Source organism: Salvia miltiorrhiza, chromosome 2 (assembly GCF_028751815.1).
Source record: "Salvia miltiorrhiza cultivar Shanhuang (shh) chromosome 2, IMPLAD_Smil_shh, whole genome shotgun sequence".
Taxonomy (NCBI): Eukaryota; Viridiplantae; Streptophyta; class Magnoliopsida; order Lamiales; family Lamiaceae; genus Salvia; species Salvia miltiorrhiza.
Genome location: NC_080388.1, coordinates 44,825,718 through 44,838,483, shown reverse-complemented (window position 1 = coordinate 44,838,483; position 12,766 = coordinate 44,825,718). Strand labels below are relative to the sequence as shown.

General features: G+C 36.2%; 2 protein-coding genes across 3 annotated transcripts; both read right to left on the bottom strand.

Moving 5' to 3' along the window:
• Positions 1-57: 57 nt before the first annotated feature.
• LOC131011636 (WAT1-related protein At1g43650-like) lies at positions 58-2,378 on the bottom strand. 2 transcript variants are annotated; one of them, XM_057939408.1, is made up of 8 exons: positions 1,863-2,378; positions 1,536-1,767; positions 1,401-1,463; positions 1,207-1,323; positions 895-1,129; positions 668-826; positions 453-604; positions 58-376 (listed from the first exon to the last, which is right to left on the bottom strand). In XM_057939408.1, exons 2-8 carry the CDS (start codon positions 1,736-1,738, stop codon positions 259-261), a joined length of 1,047 nt encoding a protein of 348 aa, XP_057795391.1. In that variant the 5' UTR covers positions 1,739-1,767; positions 1,863-2,378; the 3' UTR covers positions 58-258. The 2 variants fall into 2 exon arrangements, with proteins under 2 accessions (XP_057795391.1, XP_057795390.1); XM_057939407.1 differs by having other exon boundaries at positions 58-604.
• Positions 2,379-2,504: 126 nt separating this feature from the next.
• On the bottom strand, positions 2,505-6,867 carry LOC131011637 (protein LIKE COV 2-like). The gene is made up of 7 exons (XM_057939409.1): positions 6,515-6,867; positions 4,535-4,587; positions 4,329-4,438; positions 3,981-4,148; positions 3,356-3,453; positions 3,048-3,174; positions 2,505-2,872 (listed from the first exon to the last, which is right to left on the bottom strand). The coding sequence occupies exons 1-7, from the start codon at positions 6,671-6,673 to the stop codon at positions 2,769-2,771; spliced, it is 819 nt and encodes a 272-aa protein (XP_057795392.1). The 5' UTR covers positions 6,674-6,867; the 3' UTR covers positions 2,505-2,768.
• Between the last annotated feature and the right edge of the window lie 5,899 nt (positions 6,868-12,766).

The window sequence follows — 12,766 nt, the reverse complement described above, 5'->3', positions numbered from 1 at the left end:
ACTGAAAATTCGAACATAAAATTCTATTAATCTATAATAGAAAAAAACATAAAAATATAAATATAAAGTTGATGATTGGAATGAATATATGATTAGTCTATAAAAGAGTTAATTATTGGAGATGCTCTAATAGTAATGCTAGTTACATTACCGAAAGGGGGTATTGTTGATTAAAAAAAGGCAACAATACCTGTTTGGAATTTGCATAAATTATTACAAATGAAAATAGTATGTAGTTGGAATTTGGTTGTTTGTGTGTCATGGAGTAGTTTCCTTTGGTACGCTTTGTTGATTGGTTACTGCTATTTTGGTTTCTTTAGACTTCCCCCAGAGAATGCCATAAAGCCCAATCACCAGCAAAACAGCTCCACCAACACTGCAAATACAAGCAAAACATACTCAAATGATCCATCAACTTAAAAAAGTAAGGTATGGTGTGTTGGAGGAGAAACCTTCCCCAGTGAAGCGTCTCCTGCAACAATATGGCTGAGAAAACCGCCGTGATGATCAGTGCTAACGGCGAGAACGCTGCGCCAAACACCGGCCCTTTCTTCTCCACCACCCAAACAATTAGCCAGTAACAGATTGCAGTCGAAATCGCCCCCTACATGTTCATCATCATCATGGTCTGTATGTAAATTGCAAGAGGAGGATTTAGTGACTTTACACAATAAAAGACTGAAACAAGGTTGATGTTCCATCCAAGCCTCCAAGATTCTCTCTCTCTTTGCTTTGCTGCAGCCCAGATTGCCGACAATGCACAGCTAGAGAGACATTGCAGAGCTGTGAGACGTAGTTTGGCAGGATACTGCTTGATCAATGGGCCCTACAACACAAACAACAACGGTGAGGATTCAACCCTAGTCGGAAAAAAACTGAAGGCCAACCACCAACCTGCATGATGAACCACATGCACCACGCCCCGTTGGCTCCTAGCATGATGAGGGACCCCTTCATCCAGTCGCCTCTCGAGTAGCTTTGCTTGTAGGCGCGCAGGAAGTCTTTCCGGCTCTCTGAGTAGATCGCGGGCCCTTGGACGAAAGTGCACACCATAGCTCCTGCAAAGCCTAATGCAGAACCAACCACTTTAGCCATTCCATGCCCTTGTTTTATTGACAGCCTTTCCATTCTGACAAAAACCATCCATTTTAATATTATTATTACATCATCTGAATCTGATCCCAATCTACTTAACTGTGATCTTACCGGAAGCAGAGAGCTAAGATGAACGTCATGGCCGGGCACATATTGACTAACGCACTAGCAAACGTTGCAGAGACATAGCTGAGGGCAAAGTGGAAGAGATTCAAGCTCACTGCGATCCTGCAAAGTTTGATCAAGACAGAACATGAAAAAAATTCAGGGAAGGTTAGCATCTAGAATGTTGGAGAATCACGTACCCTGTCGAAACCAAGACTATCTTGCAGAACAAGGTGAATGGCAGTGGAGGAGACTTGTTGCCTCTGAAAGCAAACACAAGTTTTCAATCAGAAAAAAAACAAATGCGATGAAATATGACTATCTTGAAAGGAAACCTCTCAAGGAAGAATGCGAAAGGGGCCAATGCAAACGTAGCAAATGCTTGGCGATAGACTACAAAGACGTAAGGGTCCATCCCCGTAGTGATGGCGGCCTTAGACAGCAAAGACATGCCAGCAGAGATGAACTGTATGAGTATCATGGCCAGGTATGGCTTCTTCGTCTCCAGAGACGCCAGCAGACTTCGCAAGCCAGCCATGCTGTATAGCTTCTGTTGCTGCAGCAACCCTATAATAATGGAAGGAGGAGAGCATATAAAGAATCTTATCCAAAACACAAGGTATTCATCACTCAGTACTCAGTACTCATCCCCATGTATATACCAGTCTTTTTTGTCTGTCAAGACAAAAACCTGCGAGCCTGTCGGTCACATGACATTAAAAATAGAATACCCCAACAGCATCTACAGCTTTCAATCAGAGAATCCTCGTACAGAAAGAAGACTCCTGCGTCAGTAGAAACATGCGATTGATTTCTAAGCAAAGCAAAGCAGACAGTCGGGGTGTGTGAGTTGCGTAGAGTTTACTAAGGCTAGAGGGAAGATGAGGATGAGCAATCCAACAACAAGTGATTTTGTCATTATATAGACAACAAAGATTCCATCGTCCCATCACATCACACATGACTGAAATGCTTTTGTCACTATTCAATTAAAGCAAGCTGTTACAGGAGATGGGCAGCCGCTGGCCTCAAAATATTCTTTACTGGGAAAAAGACAACAATTATAATCACCTCTTCCAATCAATGAGTCCACCAGCATCTGCTTGTCTACCACGCTCTAAACAGTCCATAACGGCGCATAAAAATCACGAATCTCAACATCAAGAAAGAAAACTCAGATGCTGAATAGAAAAGGCATTATTTAGCCAATTTCATTTTAATTTATGCAATCCCTGTCGATCGATGTAGCTTGGGCAGTTTCTTGTTGTAGTACAGAATACGACGAGAATGAACAGACAAACAGCTTTGGAACGAACATTTCATTTTCCTTTGTACAAAACAAAAGAATATAAGTCTGGAATAGGTATACATTTTTGTCGGATAGAGTAAACTCACCTGGCCTAGATCTATCCAAAACAAGTTCCATTTCTACAGCAAGAAAGAAAATAAGAAAATACTAGCTATAAGCAGAGGAATTTCTATCGTTATCAGAGGGAAAAAAACAAATTAAATTATGCCCCGGAATAGCACATTGGCTGAGAAACAGGATGTAACGCGCAAATGTGTTGCTAAATCAACATTCTACTAGGAGGGATCCGGTCATTCAGACGCGCATGCTCTTCAATTGGAGAAATGATCTGAGGCATTGACATCCCCACAGAGACGATGATCTCTGCAACAAAAAGGGAAATGAATTCAGACAGAGGCTAGAGGATGAAGTGCAGATTAGGTATTGGAATTAGCTTAGCAGACAAAAATTTGTTGTAAATTTGATGTGTCACAAGATCACGAAAATCATCAAATCCACTTTTTTTCCTTAGAAACATGAAAGGTACCCCCCTACTTACCAATGCCCTCTCGGATAGACAAGTTTGGCCGAATGATGTCTTTTGAGTTAACTAGAAATATGTCCCCGATGTATAAATGATTTGTTGGCACGTACACAGAGCATAGTTCTTCATCCTCATTATCTCTCTGCCATGAAAGAGAACAAATCCATGAAAAACAAAATTCAAAGGAAAATTTCAAGATGTAAAACATGGACCACTATCGAACATCTTTCTTTTTTTATGCCGCAGTGAAATACAAATATTTCGGAGTCCAGAACCTACAGCTTAATGTTAGATAATACTTAAAAGAGATATATTTCACGAACCTGAAGAACTACAGATGATGTAATAAAGCCAAAAGCATATTCTCCGACACGAGGATGGCGGATAATAGCAACCTCCTTGAAAGCAGTTGTATTCTGATCTGTATACACAAAATATAAATCAACATCAAAATCATGTGTGAAGAGGAATCCTGCGTATACCATGACATCTGATAATGCAGGACGAAACATACCAGTAGACAGCATACAGCAAACTCAGGGTCAAGTTGGAATTTTCATTTATGAGATCAAAAACAAAAACGATACTCCCTCTGTCCACGGAAAAATTGCCACAATTCCCTTTTCGGTCTGTCCACGAAAAATTTACCGTGTCCATTTATAGTAAAAGGGTCCACACAACTCACCATCTTATTAACCTTCAATTCCCTATTATTTACAAAATTTTCCATTAAGGGGACTCTTACTCCACTTACAACACTACTAACCATTTTATTAAAACCCATGCCGTCTACAATGTGTCGTGGACAGAGGGAGTATCTAACATCCTAAGATTGTCTAAGATTAAAAAATACCTTTATCAGCTAACACTTAGGAAGCCCTCAGTCAAGCAGTTACTTGAAATGCTGCTTTTTGACATCGATACATGAACACCAAAAATGACAATTACCTGGTGAGATTGCAGAACTAATTTGCTTCGATGCTGAATATATATGTTTTACAAAGGGCATTCGCTTTATAAACCATTCTCCTATCAAGAAAACGGTGGAACCCAACCATGACGAAGCAAATATTCCAACAAAGAAGATAAAAAAAATTGATGTAATGAATCCAAGGCCTGCACCAGATATAAAGGAAAAATTAGACTTCTAACTTGAGGAACAATCTATATGTTTGTGACCAATGGATCCAAGAATTACGGTCCCCATAAAAAATGTTGACAATTGATAATCAAACAGGACCCAAGGATGTATACACTCTTAAGAGCTTCAAATAGTACCATGACCAAACAACTTACCAAATATGTCAATGCCAAGCCTCTCATAGATAGGGCTGAAGAAACCATCAACGAACTGGATAAACCACCAAGTGATAAAAAATGTAACAGCAACTGGAAATAGAACCACACTGCAATATAAATTTTCATTAGAAAGGGAAGAAAAGAAAAAAAAAAAGTGAACAAGATGGTAAACAGTATCAATATATTAAAGCCAAAGTCATTACCATCCAGTCATGAACTTCTTGGAAACCCAACTCTGAAGAACAGCATAGCAAGCCTGACAAAGCACATACATCAGGGTGATTTCACTTTACAATGACATAAGCTCTAGCTATTTAGTGACCCTATAGCAAATATATAAGCTTTCTTAGTAACACCTGGACTTTCTAAATCATACTTTAGGTCTGGGGATGCATAAGTAAGCTGACTCCTCATCATTTGGTGTCGGTATTTCACCTCGAACTTAATTGGTTGATTGTTATTTTCAAGAAAACATTGGAATAATTTATCTATTATAAAATTAAGATTTTATTGAAAATAATTTTAATCATCATGGACCATTTTTATGTTATCAATAGTAAAACAAAAAAATACCACAAAAAAATAATTAAAATACAATTAAGGTAAATAATTAAGTATTTTAAGGTAAATATATAATTCATAAATCCGATATATATTATTCAATAATGTAAATAAAACAGAAAAGTCTACGGGACCACCCTTGCCCAAATTGTCATTAGATAATTATATTTTCTTACAGCAGATCGAACAAGTTATCTAACTGACCCACAATATAGCAGGGTGGAACAACCCAAGAGAGAACTCAATTATTGTCATTTCTATCAATACAATGAAACAGTGTTACTCTAAATTCACTTTACACCAAGTAAACAAAGAACACAAGATATTATTCTAGGATGAAACCTTAAACATGAAATGATTGTATCAAGTAGATTACTTATGCAATTGTAGGCAAACCATCAATATACTATGTCAGGGGAGAATTTACTCTTTAGTCATGTAGTTAGCAAGATGCCAAGTACCTTAGCAGCTGGATAGTAAGGGGAACGTTTCATAGGTCTTATAGGTTTACCCCTACATCTTGCTTCTATATGGGATACATAAGACATATTTAATAGAGATTTCTCAAACTGTGATGTGTAAGAGTTTGCAACCATTCTTTTGTTTCTTCCTTTGGAATATTCATCAGCTAATTTTAGGCTCTGAGGGCTCCTTTTCGGCTCCCACTACTACATCAAAGTAAAATGGCATCAGTTCTGCAACAAACACTGAACTAGAATCAATGGACAAGGATCACTAAAGAACCATCATTCTTTTGTTTCTTCCTTTGGAATATTCATCAGCTAATTTCTCTGTCGGCAAGTCTGATAAGTTTACTAAAGGTTCAATAAACAGAAAAAGAACTACCGTGAATAGTAAAAAAAGGAAGCCAACATGCCAACTCTGCCACTTTGAATCTACAAAAGGGGCTTATCCTTTTGAATAAGTTCTTATTTCCCATAATTAATACTCCCATAAAGAGGTAGTATGCCCGCAGACCACTCATGGAGTATTTACCTCCAACACGACAACATCACAATATTATGATCCAATTATGGGAAATATTAATTATGGGAAATATTATGATATTGTGATGCTATACCAGTATATTACATTATAGAATTTTGTATAATTCATCCCCCTCCCTTGTTTTGTCTTTAATTACAAGACCTTTTCTTTCTATAATCTATATCGTGGTCAAATGAGTAATTCTTCAGGATCACATCCATGACCATCCTTATACACTAACACAAATCTCGGTAACCAGGAAAAAGAAAAGAAAAGAAAAAACAACATGGGTGGTACTTGATAGTGGTTAATTAGTGAGGTAGTCATTGGACAAAAGGAGAGTTCGCACATACAATTATATCATCACTCACTGAATCAAAGTATACAGTTACGAATAGCAAACTCCAATTTTTTCCCTCAGAATTCAACTGATCTACTCAACTAACATCCAACTCCAATTCATGCGAACAGCTAATGTAACAACAACGAGCAAGTAAACCACAGAAAGCAGCGATAACCTCCCCAAATAATTCTTTTTTTGTTTTTTTTTTCAAATGGACCAAATACCACTTATTTAAAAAACTTAAAACAGCAAGCAATTCTTCAATAAGAATAGTGGAAAGGTGATCTGAGACCTTGCGCGTAGAGGAATTGTTGGGGGAGGGCGGCGGGGATTTGACGGGATCTTCAACGTCGTCGTTTAGACGCGTCGGCGAATTCAACAACCCTGATGCCGTTGACTCTTTCTTGCCCCGATTGCTGCTGCTCTCCGCCGCCATTAATTCCACTCTCATCGGCCGACAAGATCGTCAGAGTTGAAAGAAGTACAATCTAAGAGAGTGAATTTTGGGGGAGTTCTGCAGCGGAGTGAGTTTCGTAGATTTTGTCAAATTCGGCATTTAACTTTTTATCTCTCCACAGATGCCCCAATAGATACGGATATTTCATAATCTCCCCCTCATCTATTCACAACTTGTCAAATACTACCATTACCCAAATTCTTCCACATTCAATTTTAAACAGTTCTTTTTTTTTCTTTTAATTATTATTGTATTTAATAATCACTATTATTGTCAAAATGTACCCTTAAGAGCGTTTACATTGGAGGATTAACTTTTATAGATAAAAGTTATAAGATTAATCCCTTGTTTATTTTGGTGAATTGAAACTTTGGAATTTTCCAAGATCCTTAATTATTTTTATCATTTAAGCTAGTTTGACTTGATTTTTATCTCATTGAAAGAATGAGATTAGAGAAATTCTATTATTAGGGATAAAAATACACAATCATGCAAAACAAACGCCCCTAAGTATATATAGATTTCAGAATTGTTCATGTTTTTTTTTCCACTTGCAAAACTGTTCATGTTAAAGAACAAGAAAATTTACTTTTTGGCGGTGACGAGTTGTTGCTTCAATTTCAAAGCTTAGAGCATCCATATCCGTTGAGTCAGTTGTTGGCTCATTCATGCTCCGTGACCACTTATGAGCCAAGGCCTGCATTGGGCTGGCTCATCATTCTGCTGGCTCATATCCATTAGCTTTGATTTTTATTCTTTTTCATTTAATTTAAATTATACCAATTTAAATGACAAATTTAAATAATACAATTTTTAAAATTAAAATTTCATTAATCTAAAATACTAAAAACTAAAATTACATAAAATAAAAATGCATAAATTAAAAGACATAATTAAAAATTGCATAAATTTAAAACTAGATTACTTTTGGCCCTATACCTCGCGAGAATCATCACGACCCGTTCTCGATGGAATTCGAGTTGCTCGGGTGTCATGTTCGACATATCCATGAATATGGTACGGTCGTCGTGGATTTCCCTCTTGAGATGATTCTTCGTCTCGTATTTCTCGGCAATTTTGTCGAGGGTGGAGCGCGTCGAGCCCATGAATTCGACACACTGGGGTGGAGCCTCCAAGCTTTGCGACGCGGTGCCCTTCGCCTTGCCCTTCCCCTTCGCTGCTTTGTTTCTTATTGGTCGGGAAGACGAAATTTCCTCACCCGAAGCTAAGGTAGGGAAGTCGCTGCTCTCCAACGTCTTTGTCCTCTTCGAAGAATGCACGTCTCCCTCCAGGTACAAGCTCTTGAACTTCCGGTTCTCCCGAAGAATCCTCCACGAGTTCCACCACTTGAATGAAACACCCTTGCTACGTGATGTGTAGAGCATTTAGGATTTTTCCCGGATCATGTCATCGGAGTGCTCGGATGGCCACTTAGCGTTGGCTTCTACCCATGTCACCTCTCAAAATTTGACCTCCGAACTCACAGGGGCTCAGTGAGATTTGATTTGCCAGAGGATGAACGACGCATTCAAGAGGGCGTTCACTTTTTCGACGACTCGACCCCAATAGTGCTTGCCTTTTTTATCGACACCACAAATGGCGTTGTTGGTCTCCTCCACCCATACTTGAGCGATGAGATCGATCTCATCGAGAGTGTAAGAGTGACTACCCTTCTTCTCGCCTTGTGGCGACACCGGTGCCGCTTCCTTGAAAGCCCAAGCCTGCTGGCGGTGTCGTGGTTGTGGCTCCGGCGCCTCCTCGCCTTCGCTCGTCGCCTAAATTAACCGCAGATAGGTCGGGATGGTAGTATTTACCGGAAAGATCACTGGTCCAATGAGGCGAAAAATAATCAGGGTATTTGAGACGTTGGGATCCATTTGAATTTAAGAGAGAAATTGAGAGTGAATTGAGAGATGAGATAGATGAGAGATTGGAGATAGGAGTGTGGGAGAGTGAATTTGAAGGTAGGAGGGAGGGGGTTTTATAAGAGAAGACATTAAATAAAAAAAGTAAAAAAGGCAACAATGTCGTTGGATAAAGAAAAATAATAATTTAAAAAAACTACTGACTGTTGCAAAAAGAAAAAGAAAAAGAAAAAAATACGAAATCGCACTCATAGCCGTTGAAAAATTCAAATTTTGATTTTTATTTATTTATTTAAGGTCGTGCATTGCATGTTTTTACACAAAAGAGCGGATGAGACTCATATGAATGAGCCGCAGATCGAGTCATGGGGGGCTGCATCGGTCGGCTCATAGCTTGAGCTGACTCAAGTCAGCCTTATGAGCCGACTGATGCAGATGCTCTTACCAACGTCGTATAAATTAAATAATCCGCACATATCATGACTTTTCTACTGCAATTTATCTTTATTACGTAAGTTGTGTTTGTAAGTTATTATATGAAAATGAGATTTATCCCCAACTGTTACATTACAGGAGAGTAAGATTTAATTCAAATACATTATTAAAAGAATTCACAACAAAGAGTTGGATTCTCTAAAGAGCCAATTTTTTATAGTGACTCCTCCATACCAAGGGATCTATAAAGAACTCTATAAAAATTTATCCTATTTTTAAAATAAAATATTCACTAAGTTTATATTCAAAAATTATTATAATTAAAATATAAAATTATATTAGAAATTCAAAATTACATGATATGAATAAAAATAAATAAATAACAACAACTTCACTAAATTTAAACTAAAAAATTATAACAATTAAAATATAATACTCCCTCCATCCACAAAAAGATGTCCTAAGGGAAGATGATATGAGTTTGAAGAAAACTTGTAGTATTGTTTATTTAGGTGAGTGAAGAAATGGACCCACAAATTAAAAAAATAAAAGGTTAATTAAATTAGTGAGTGGAGAAAGGGCCCCACAGGTTATTGCTAAAAATATATTCGAACATCTTTTTGTGAACAGACCAAAATAACAAATTAGAACATCTTTTTGTGGACGGAGGGAGTACTATATTAGATATTGAAAATTACATGATTGAATAAAAATAAATAAAAAACAACTACGGTCGATTTTTTTTTAAATAACGCATGCAAGCACGCACCTAACTTCTTCGTCTTCAAACTGAACTCAATTTTGACAGCGCAACAAGGCTCGTCGAGGTGGAGCTCGAGGATCGAGCTCCACTGTGAATGCTCTGAATATGAGTTCTTTCGTTTAAAAAAAAAAAAAAAAAAAAGAAGGCCTAGGTAGGAAGAGGAAGTCAAGTTTTTGCATATTGTTGTATGCAAATGGCCACTAAGCAAAAATAACAAGAGAAGTAGGGGTAAGTTGGGGTGAGCAAACCTGGATCGTACCCGCAAAATCGACCTGAATCGATGGGTTCGGGATAGGTCGGTCCGACTCGTAAGAGAGATAAAGTTCGGGTCGGGATAGATATTTAGGACCGAAATTATACCAGGTCGGTTTGGGTCTAAATCCGCTTGAACCCAGACCGACCTGTATAAGTAAAATATATATTTATTTTTTATTTTTACAATAAGAATAATTCTTAAATCCTAAATTCCTAATAGACGGTGGTAGAGAAATTGTGGGAAGCGGTAACAAATTTTTGATGTGAATTAAAGTACTGAATGAGTTAACATTAATGAAAAAAGAGAGAATTCTTGAAGTGGCAATTGCACGAATTGCAGAGGAAGAAGACGCGAAGCGAAGCATATCTGCACACAAAGGTCTAGGGTTCATTTCCCGAATCCTGAAACCCTAGTACCCTCCTGCTGTGTCTCTTGGACTTTCACGCCTCACGTCTGAGTAGCCATCGGCGCCGCCTTAGCCACCAGTGCTCACCCAACTTCACGCAAGCAGAGCCTCCACGACTTCAGCCTCCAATCACCCTCATCTCGTCGGTGCCGCTCTTCAGAGTCCAGACGACTCCAGCAGCTTCTAGTCGTCGTCGGCCGTCACGGTCGTCGTCTCCACGAGTTATGACTACAGCCTTTAGTTGGGTCTGGAAATTATGTCCGGATTGGACCCAGACCGAACCGAACCCGATGTTTGGTTTTGGGCCGATTCGGCTCGGTCTTATTTTAAAAAAAATTGGTATTCAGTTTGGGCGGGTCGGTCCAGTTTGGACCTAATGCACAACCCTAAATAGAAGGTTTGTCTATAAAATGCTTCATACATTAAGAGAGTGTTTGGTTTGGTGGATGTGATAGAGAAAATTGATAGGATTGAGGGAGAGATTAAATAATCTATCCAATATAGAGTGATAAATAATCATTTAATTGAATAATTAGATGCAGACCAAATGCAAATCAAACACTTGATATGAGGTGAGTTGCAAATTACTTTCTCTATTAAGGAAAATATAGCCCTTTTATTTATAAATTATACATGAAAATATTATACTTTTTGTGAATGGTTGGAACAGGACTTACTATGTGCATTGAATTTTTAGGTATTAATTACACATTTGCCGGATTTGAATAATCCAGCCTAGCCATTTCAATTGAATTACCAATTTTATCCTTCCAAATCGAATGGCAAGTATTCAACTGCTCTCCATAATAATAATACAAAAGAAGCGGTGAAGAAAAATAAGAGGTTCCAACTCCAAGTTCTCTGTGTATATCTAGTGTGTCACACTTTACGAACCTAAGTTTTTGTGTTTCTATCATGGATTTGTGGGTACGCAGATAATCATGTTTTTTTAGTTAGTATATTTAGGAACCTAAGTTTGTTTTTTTTTTTTCTTCGTTGTTTCTTTGTGAGATTTTTTGTGAAACCGAACATTTATTTATATGAATTAGTCAACAATTTAGTGCGCCACAAAACAAATAAAGTTTTAAAAAAATAATGTTGTCTTGTAGTACAGACGGAATAGATTTTTTTTGAGGGCCGGAATAGATTTTTATTCAAAACCGCAAGTTAACGCATTCCAACTAAAAAAGTTACATATTCGGATTCTAACCAACGGCGAATCAGCAACCTATCTATCGGTATTATCTGTGCCTAATATGATTTTTTCCCCTTTTTTATCCCCCCTTTCTTTTAATGTTCTTCTATTAATTTTCTCTCTCTTTTTAAAAAAAATATTCAATATAAGTTTGAAAATTTTAAATATTTCATTTATCTCCCTTCATTAAAATTTACTTTTTTAATATTTTCTCTCTTTCCTATTAATGTTGAACATATGATTTTTTTCTCATTGTTTTCTTTTTCTATATTGATTTATTTTATTTTTTATATTTTTATTAGATATCAATTTTTTATTTTTATTTATAGTCATTTTAATTATAATAATGTTTAATGCAACTAAGAAAACTAAGATTAAATTTAAAAATAAAATTTGAAAATGTAGGATTTATAGTAATTTTAATATAAATATATAGATGAATAATTAATAATATATCTAAAAAACAAAATATATTGTCTAGTTTAATTTTTTGTTGTTGTTATGTTTGTCAATACATTATTTATTATTTATATAAACTTATTTGCTATTATCTTTTCTTAAATTTAATTGACACACACACACACACACATATATATATATATATAATAAAAATGAAATATGTTATACTTTTTCTTTATAATTTAATTATTACTATACGATACTCATTAAATTTATTAATTTAGTATACAAACTAGGTTGATTATCCATATTTATATATAAGATACTCATTAAATTTATTAATTTAGTATACAAACTAGGTTGATTATCCATATTTATATATAATATGAATCCATAATTTTTTAATAATCTATTTCTCGCCAAATTGATGGCAAATATTGAATTACTTGAGGGTAACATTTTAGAATGTAAAGAGACATGGGTGAAGAGAGAGTAGAGAAGAGATAATAGAAGTTGATATGCGAAAATAGAAAATAGAGGGAGAGGGAGAGGGAGAGTTACATTTGATTTATGAAAAAAATATTCAATATACGTTTTAAATTAAAGATTAGGACAAAATCTTTAATTTGGTATAAAAATAATTTAAACTAAATTTAGAAAGAATAAGTTATGGTTATTCAAAGTTCGAGAATAAACATTTTCATTTATCCTATTTCTCTCTCCTTAATGTTGAACAATGAACATACTATAATTTTTCTTTAAGTTTTT